The sequence below is a fragment of the Gallus gallus genome, chromosome 9 (assembly GCF_016699485.2).
Source record: "Gallus gallus isolate bGalGal1 chromosome 9, bGalGal1.mat.broiler.GRCg7b, whole genome shotgun sequence".
Classification (NCBI taxonomy): domain Eukaryota; kingdom Metazoa; phylum Chordata; class Aves; order Galliformes; family Phasianidae; genus Gallus; species Gallus gallus.
Window position 1 is genome coordinate 13468873 of NC_052540.1, and position 9735 is coordinate 13478607.

Sequence of the window (9735 nt, forward strand, 5' to 3'; positions counted from 1 at the left end):
TTCCTCTCTATTCAGACTGAACCTGTGGACAAAATAAACGCTGGCACTAGGTCATTGTCCTTCTCCTCCCCATCACAGGGTTCTGAGAGAGGATTAAACTAATCTCACACATTGACTTGCTCGTGGGTGCTGGCCTGGACTCCTGCCATGCAACAGGATGGCATAGAGTGTAATGTCCCAGCAACAAGTTTCTACAAAGACAGTAAAAGCACCTGATATAGGAGTGGGTGGTTCTATACTGTGCAACGTCAACACATCCACCACATTTGAGCCACTGCCTTGATTTAAAAGAAAAAAGCAAAATAATACAAGAGCTTAGAAGCCTCAAGAAATGGACAGTCCACCAAAGCTAGTGCTTCTCTACTGCCTCATTTGCTAATTAATACTGAAGCAAAGAATACCAGAAGTTGTGTGTGATGGGGGGGAGGCTGCAGGAAACAGGACAGCCTGGGATTTTGTGGACTCTCTTTCCATCTCTGCTGTACACAGATGATCAGCACCCGCAGCCATCTCCTGCAGACTAACAGCACCTGCCTGCAGGGAGCCTAGCATCAGCTGGCTTCTGAGTGTTTCACAAAGGAAGACAATCATCACTGCTGCTGTTTGGCAGGAGAAACCGAGGTACCAACAAATACAGTGACTCCTGCAAGCTCGCATGGGTAAACAAATGGGTTTGTTTTACTTCACTACTTTAGTTGCTGAAAATGCCAACTCATTGCCAATACCTCAGAAAGGATACTGGTAAGGCTCATCTACTTGGATAGTTCTAATGAAATAAAGCTGTGAGCTGCATGTATAACTCTATCACACTTCACTGACCTGCACAAAGCTAATCCTATACAAGGGTATCAAAATGTTCAACAGGCATCAAGGCCCCTCACTGATGTGTTGAAATATGCCTTTGAGTCCTATAACTTGACAGCATGAGTTGATTTTGATGAAAGTTAAGCACATTTTAAAGTGTTGGTGTTTTAAATTGATAGAATTAACTCAACCTTGAGGATTTCCAATGAGAAAGGTAAGAATGAAAGACAGAAATGCAGAGAGAACTCTAGCAGATAGGCTGTGCTATGTCTGTGCTGCTGCAAAGCCAGCTAGCCTAAAGCCCATCTGTGTGGCTAAATCACCCTGGTGGCAATGAGTCAGGAACTGTGTTTATTCCTCGTTCTGTCAAAGATTATCTCCATATCCTTCAACAGGACATTTAACCTCTCTCTGTGCTACCATTTCTCATTTCTATGTGAAGATAACACAGTTAATTACATCTTCATATCTTATTCACCACTAACCTTTGTGAGTAGAAGGGGAAAGATTGCTGGGATGAAATAACTGTAGAAAAATGGAAGATGTAAGACATAACCAAAGGGTAAAGTCCCTTCCGACCCATCTCAGACAGCAAGAACTACAGGAACGCATTCTCATTCCTGCCTCAGATTCTCAGTTGGCGACTGAACAGCTCTGCAAAAAAAGGAGAAACAATGCACAGATAGCAAACAATTCCAGTCACAAACATGCTGGCACTAACGTCTAGGTGGTTTGTCAGCGAGCAATTAAACCCTGTGCTGAATGAAAATGTTCAAAATGCATCACATTGTGACTCTAAATAGCCTCTTGTTGGGAAGGCTAGTATCACTGCCAAATTGTGCTTGGGTAAACTCTCTCTTTACTACTGTTGGGATTTGCTGAATGTCCATCAGGCAGTTGCATCACGCACTGAATTGTTTGGCATTACCTCATGCCTTAGGGAGAAGACAGAAGAAAATAAACCAGCAGCTTGTTTTCTCCAGTTACTTATTTATTTATTTGGGGTATGTTTTATTTGCTTTTGTTGGGAAGGGGCTATATATATATTGTTTTGTCATTTTTCCTCCCAAGCAAAGGGTAACTTGAGTATATGGGAATAAAAAAAAAGGAGGTAAGGAAAGTACTTTGGGAAGTATAAGTGGGTTTGTGGAAGGCAGAAGAGAAAAGGAAAAACATGAGTCAAAGGATTAAATCCAAATTCCAGTCTGGGAGTTTTTAATGAAGATGGAATACTGACTAGTTGAGCAAATTAAGCTTTTTCAAGGGGGTCTGGGGAAGTGATTGGTTTCCATCCAAGCAGAAAATGTCATTCTTCCCCATCAGTACTAGTGAAAATAAGAAAAGAGAGACAAAACCACCCCCAGCCCTGCTCTGAGAAATGTGAAAAGATGGGAGAGCAGACAAGGACAAACAAGCAATTAAAAAGAAATTGCTTCTCCTTCCCTTCACAACTTCTTCTTTCTTCCCAAAAGAAAGTGGAAAAAATTGATTAGGGGGACAAAAAGAGGAAGGACCAAAGAACGGCATCACGTGCAGTGCCACGTGAAACAGACACTGCCGGCTGTCTGCAGGGTGTGTGCAAAAGTGTGCAGTGGCAGCAATGGGGCCATTCAGAGACCTTCAGGAATAGACCAAACCCTACTTCTCTGCCTGTTTTGGTTGAACCTTCTTCCTGCCTCTGAACCTTACTTTGATAATTACAGTTTCTCTGCCTAAGTCAACCCTGGGAATTCACTGACAACTTGAAATAGTTTGATGTTCTTATTGTCTAATTAAGCCACCAGGCCAGATTTTTTTTCTCCCTCCTCTAACATCTTTCTCTCTGTGGTTTCCCAGAGAACAACTGCTGTTCCAGCAAAGCAAGCACACGCTGACCAGCAGATACACAGATCCTCTGCTGAAAGTCACTGCCTGCATATTAGGTCAGAAAAGGAGAAACACGTCTTCATCTCTATCACTGTAATAGGTAGTCAGACTCAATAGGTAGTCTACTCAAATTTAGATTAATCAGTGGATTAATTAATATTATGCTGGCAGAGTGGCTAAAAAGTGCTTACATTTGTACACAATGTGCTTTTAGCGTACAGAATGCAGACTAGCTTTCTTAACTGTTGCTCTGGGTTTCACATTGGAACTTCCCTTGGAGCCCAGAGCATAGCAGCCACACAGAAAAGGAAAGCAAGCACAAACATGATTTATTTTTGCACTAGTACAGCGTGGTTTTGGTCCAAATAAAGAAGTAAAAATTTTGCATCAAATCTAGACTCACTTATATGCCTGATAGCCTGCAACTTGCAGGGATTCACTCAGCACTGGATGGAAATATGTCAAGCCATACCCAATCATCTGATATTTCAGTATTTAATAAAACTAGAGTGTAATGTTATGAGAAAAATAGGTTAAGAGATTTTTATTTTTTTTTTAAATATAGAAACCATAAGAATGCTCGCTGTATTGGATGAGATTGAATTCTGACCTAACCATGTAGACTGGCCTCAGCAGTGACCACAGCAGCTGCTAGACAGACCACACGACACATATGATACCTCTCCCTTAAACTCATCCCATCCCCAACTATTTTCAGCTCAGACACTTCCTGAGCCAGAGTGGTGCTTTCTATGTTTAGTAACCCTGACGGGATTTCTCTTTCCTGAACTTCTCCAGTCTTTTCTTGAACACATGTAAAAGTTAGCTTCTACAGCATCTTTTGGCAAGGAGACCCTCAGTTTCCAGTATATGAGCTTTTCTCCATGCTATTCGTAATACTGGGTAGTGTTATACATCCTTGTCTGGCAGTTTGTAGGGTCAGCAAAATGCACATCCCCTCTCTTTCAAAAACCATCCTAACTCTTCACATGTGGGGAAATCAGAACCAGCTCTTCTCCATATTCATATGATAAATGCCAACAATATAGGCAGAATATTGGAACTCATAGAGCTCATTTTGCTGGAGGAGCTTGAAACCCTCTCCAGACACTCATTAATCCCACTGTACATTAAAATTACATACCTTTGCAGTGTTTGGACAATGGTATCCCTACAACCAAGACAATTGAGAAATTTTCAGCAAAACACCATCAGAAACTCTATCAAAACCATCCAGACTTTGTGAGAAGCTTGAAAGTCATGTTTGTAAGCATTTGTTAGAGGTCGGCAAGCTTCCAAGGAAACCTGAGAGAAAGTATTGCTGGTTTGAAATACAGCCACTCAGAACTTTGATGAAAGTGAGAACTTGAAGACATTTTGTCAAGCTCCGCTTCAATATTTCAAACTCATGTGTGAATCCAAAAATGAAGTGACAGATTCTTTGCTAGAAACACATGGGCAATGGAAAGGAAAAAGCCAGATGAATTTCTACAAAGTATGATGGATGTTTCCAACTTCAGTCCTGTTTGATACATACAACCAAGACATATACAGATCAGAAAAAAACTTTCTATAGTAATTTAAGCTGAGTCAGAAGACTACAGACAGCAGAAGGGCTCCATCCTTCTCTCTCTCGGTCCTTTCATTTCACCACATTCTCTTTACACACTCTGGTGCTGGAAGTTTTACGCTGGGAAATTCATCAGACATAAGACATTACTGACACCAAATGTTTAGATGAGTCCTTGCACACAGCAGCAAGAGAATATATTTTTACATTAGGCAAAACGCACAGTCAAAACCACCTAACAACCTATTTATCAGAGAACGGGCTGAACATTCATTACTACCAATTGGAACTTCCTGGGTGACGTTTGAATCTGTATCATTTTTTGCATTCTTAACTGAAGCATTTGTTATTGATTTTTGCTGGAGGAAATGCATATATCCACTTGAGATATTCACTTAATATATTATTGATTTACATAATTAAGTGATGTCCTTTTACATAAGTGCCTCCAGAATCCACTTGCAACTGACCAGCAGACATTCCTGGACAGGTTGAAGAGACGTAGGGCAGTTGGCCTGCATCTGTCTTTCATTTTGCCTTTGAGTCTTCCACTCAGAAGGGCCAGCTTCAGTAACCTAGAGGTCCTGGGTAACCCAGAACAACGATGCTTCACTCACATGTCCCAGGCTTTGGCTGGTACTACGGCAACAGCTAAGCCTGGCTGGGACATTTTCATTATACTCTCAGTGCTTGAAAACAAACAAATTTGTACAACGCACACAAACAGCCTTTTCTAATCTCTTTTAATGGCACTCCAAAGACCAGACTATCAATTGTCCACTGTGTTCTCAACAATTTACTAATGATAATTAAGGATGTCCAAAGTTTGCCAACTATTTCAGCACTCTATTCAACCAAGGAAGATAAGGGTTTGAGAGAAAAGCAAAAGAAATGAACTTGATCCAAAAGAAGGTGAGGAACCCACAAAGGCATAAAGATAGCAAAGGCACAGTAAAATGTTTTCCTAACTGCACAGCAGATACACAAAGATGTAATGCCAAAACCCTGGAAGGAGACTACAAAAGCACGGGAGTGATTCTTTTTTCATTCTCTATAGGATTCCATCCCAAAGAAGTTGCTTAGACAACAGCCATCCCCTACTATGCAATCTGTGCACGAGGATAAACAAATTCATGCTGTAGTAAAACTGGAAGATCAAAAACTGTTTTTCTCTAGAGAAGTGAAATACTCCTTGAGTACCGTTTCAGCAGGAAAGGACCTCTACCTATTGTAAGATACAAGGCATGCCGTTAGCACCCAGGAAGTGAAGAGTAATTGGAAGCACAGTTTCTACTGAATTACAGTCCTGTGTAAAGCCCTGATTCACAAAATCACAGTTGAGTCAGAAGGGACCTTTAAATGCCATCTGGTCCAACTGCCCTGCAAAGAACAGGGACATCTACAGCTCAGTTAGGTGCTCAGAGCACCCTCCAACCAGAAAATTATTCCATGATTCCAGAGATTCATACAAGATAATTCAGTTTGACCATGCAAGCTATGATTTTGCACAATTATTTTTAATGCATTCTACCGTGGCAATGTGAAAAAGCTGACAGACACCAATCTATGGTGCTTTTTTCCATATGTCAACAAATTCAGCAGGTAACCAAGAACACATCTGCTGCACTGCAAGACTGAACTCTTTAAGGAAACGCATCCTTATTTTCTGAAGGCCAGCAGCTCTTGCAGCAGTTCCTCTGCATGATTCATTTTGATCACTTGAGTGTTTATAAAAATTTATTAAGATCATAACAGTGACCTCTTGGTATCCTTCAGTATGAGGATCTTAGTATTTCTATTATTTTGTTGTGTGTGGCTTATTCGTACTTCTCATTTGAGTGTGCCTGAGTTAATTTAAAGCAGCATACCAATTTCCCTGACAGAGCATGAATGAGGAAAACAAAGTATCTCTTATACTCATCCCTTTCTGATAAGCAGGTATCTGGTCATTCCTAATAATGCATATGAAATACACATTCTGTATATGTAAACAATAGCTTTGCATCATATTTTAGATTTATCTGTCTATCTGCTTTCCGAGCACATCACATTCAACTTCTACTTACTTTACTAAGTTCCAATGACTTCAGCACCAACGTCTTGGCAGGTTTACTTCCCATTTCTCTGAGCAAAATAGTAATTGGTCTTTTAGCAGATTGCTCTCCACATAGTTCTCAGCTAGAAACTTGGGGAAAACACTTAATTCGTTGCCATTTCTCACCCAGTGAATAGTCAACATCAGCCAAACAAACAGCTGCAACTGAAAAGGTTCCCAAGGCTGTAACAAAATAACATGCAAGCAGAGAGGTTTTGCCATACAGCAAGAATCAATAAACAGAAACTGTTATAAAGCCCCTCCCCTAAAGATAAGTGATTTATTTGCTTATGTTATGTTTCACCAAAACTTCTGTGCAGAACTCTAAGATCAAATGCTCATTAAGGAAGAAGGCGGCTAAATAAACTTGCATCTGATGTTGCATGTTTCAACAAATGATGCATCAGGAACATATTAGAAATAAACATACCGGGCTGCTCTGATTCATCGCAAAAAGGTACCAAGATAGAAAACAATCCTGGGGAGCAAATAAAAACTAGATGACATTGTGGGCTGTAAAACAAATAGGTGGAAGTCTGGGAGACCTGGAAGGGAATGACATGCTTAACCCCCAGTCCCAGTCATTGGTAAAGCATGGTGAGTTAGTTGGCATTTCCATCTCTTTGACTGGTGTGGTTGGAGCTATAGACCACTTCGGCAGCTATGCTTTTCTTCAGCTGCCTTTCAAACAGGTGAACACAAAACGCCTTTAAAGAAATACTACAAAATGTATCTAGCATTATATTACAAGAGAGCAGACATTAAGATCACACAGTGACTGTGTTGGTAATGCCAAGTTTACAAAATAAAACATGATATGCACATAGAATCACGCATACAAAAACTTCAATTGTATCCCTTATTTATTAAATCTCGTTTATTTTCCCCTCAAAATGACTGAGATTAAAAAAAAAGAAATCAATCATCAGAGACCTTTTTAAAATGTTAATTTCAAATCTGGCCATATTCATGCTCAGCTTGCTCCTAAAGCTTGAACTACTTCAAAAAAAACCCATATCCCTGTTTAATGTAACCATATCGCTGTTTAATGTTAGATCACAACCATATTTTCTAAAAAAAATCCAAATTTCTGTGAAACCAAACAAACAAATGGCAGAAATACAAAACAAGTTAAAAACACAATGAACACTTCTGTCTGTAAATGCACATTTCCAATGCAGCTCACTTCTAGTGTCGCTTATTTTACAGTACCTACGTGCATTTTGTAGATTTTATAATCAATGCAATATATCCCTAAATGTATTTTGCATTTATAAAGTTTGCCTCATTTACTAATAAGCCAGGAAGAATTTCATGTGAATATTCACTGGTTTGATGTTAGCCCTTTGAGGCTAATTTGTACTTGTTTTTGCTCTGATGCTGCCAAGTCCAGGCAATGCAGGAGCCAAATCATTACCAACACACTAAGCATTCCACATCCATCTCATATCCATTCTGACCAAGTGGAAATAACTCCACAAAGTAGGGGAAACACAGTCCAAAACAGTCCTTGCTGAAAATACATCTGACTTGAAACATCAGGCTCGGCAGTGACAAATCAGGACATAAGGTGGCATTATTTCCCTTCCTTAACTATCTGCAAGGCCAGAGTCTAGATCTGCATGTCAACAGTGACACCACCGTGCTATAAACACACTGTTTGGTATGCCAGAAACAAAACAAAACAACAGGGGAAAAAAGAAAAAGAAAACAACTAGGAGAAAATAAAGTCTGTATCGAGTTGCATTCAGAATACTACACAAAGCCAAATCCTGACTCCTCCCCAGCTTAAAATTTTCCCCAAATTCTGCGTGTATGAAGTGCTCTGACTACAAGCATCATTGATGCTGCATTAACTATAGAGGACCACTTAAGGAACATAATGAAAAACTGGACTTCTCTGGTATCCTTGACTCAACTGTGATTGCTTACACCAACAACTCGTATCAGATTTATAAAGATATTTAGAAAAAAAAAGTGAGAAAACAGTTGTAAAGGATGCGGAAGCTTGGGCTGCTTGTTCATCTATGTTCAGTTCACACTGTTCAGCCCACAAAATAAAGACAGCTGGGATGTAGACCAAAAGCAGCACGTGAGTACTCTTCCCACTCCAGGTATACACAGGGTCTTTCCTTCAACAGTTGGAAGCTACTACTCACCATAGAAAGAAAATAGAAACTATAAAACACACCACTGATTAAAAACTGGAATTGACACTCAGAAGAGACTGCAACTCCCCCCTCTCTGAGTAACTCAATCAAGGCAGGTGCCTTTTGGGAAAGGATGCTTTATTCATATACAAAACCTCACCCAGTACAAAGAGAACTAAGAAGAAAACTGACAGAACTGCATTTTGAGAGGCAAGATGGTCCTTTCTGGGTTTAAAGACCTCTAGACACATTACTTAACAAAACAGAAAAGTTGCCTTTCTATCCCCAAAACAATATTTGTTGCAATATTGCCAAATATTGAGACACATTCATCCATTTCTCCTGATATTCTAATTTGTTTATTATGCATTTCAGATTAAATTCACAATTTAAGGCCCAGGATTGCATTCACTCAGGCCTACAGAGGAAACACCCATCACTTGTTAACACAAATAATTCAGTGTTCTCTTCTGCAAATCTTTTATCACTTGAACACTGAGCCATTGGGTCCAGAAAAAGGCAAAAGTGGGAAGCACACACTGACCAACATTGCCACTTAACTGAAACAAGGCTCATCACAGTCCAAGAGATGCCAAGTACAAAGTCTTGACAACTTTTGGATTTTCCTTTCCTCTTACCCCATGTTGCTGCAGCTCTGAAGGGTCTCTTTTACCAGGTTGGTTCCTGTCCTTCAGCAAGGATATTATCTCCATGAAAGTGCTTTGAGTGGGACTGGCTTGCTGTAAGACATGGCTTGATTTCATTTCATTACATGACAAAGCATCCCCTGACACAGTTGCTAATCATGTCCTCCCAGTGCACTGAACTGTCCGGAGATGAAACTCCACATTCCCTTCCAGGGTTCCCCAAGTACAACATGGAATTTGTTTCATCTTGGTGTAATGAAGAAATGGAACACATTAGGGGAGTGAATTAACCCCAACTTCAGGTTTATAAAGGTGTCCCTGCTCTGTTTAATTAAATGTGTCTTAAAATCTCCTAATCCCAAACTAAAGACTTAATAATGTTCAGGAACCTCTTTTTCCTTACAGTATATTGCTTTAATCTGCTGACGGCTTAATACTGAAATAAACATACTGCTCCTCTACCTGACCTGGCCAGTACAAAGACAAAAACCCACATGACTGAGATCAGCTTCTCATAGGAAAGCAAGCACACAGTACGTAAAGGATGCTAACTGACACTACTCTAAAAACATTTTAATGTCACAAAGTAAGTGTCAAGGATTG

General features: G+C 40.0%; 1 protein-coding gene across 2 annotated transcripts in view; it reads right to left on the reverse strand.

The window, feature by feature from the left end:
- OSTN (osteocrin) overlaps positions 1–9514 on the reverse strand; it is a 67684-nt gene extending 58170 nt beyond the window's left edge. The window contains exon 1 of one of the 2 annotated variants that reach the window (XM_025153364.2): positions 9124–9514. In XM_025153364.2, coding sequence (XP_025009132.2) covers positions 9124–9249 — 126 coding nt within the window. In that variant the 5' untranslated portion in view covers positions 9250–9514. The remainder of the gene's footprint in view (positions 1–9123) is intronic. The other variant, XM_025153365.2, reaches the window with a different exon arrangement.
- Between the last annotated feature and the right edge of the window lie 221 nt (positions 9515–9735).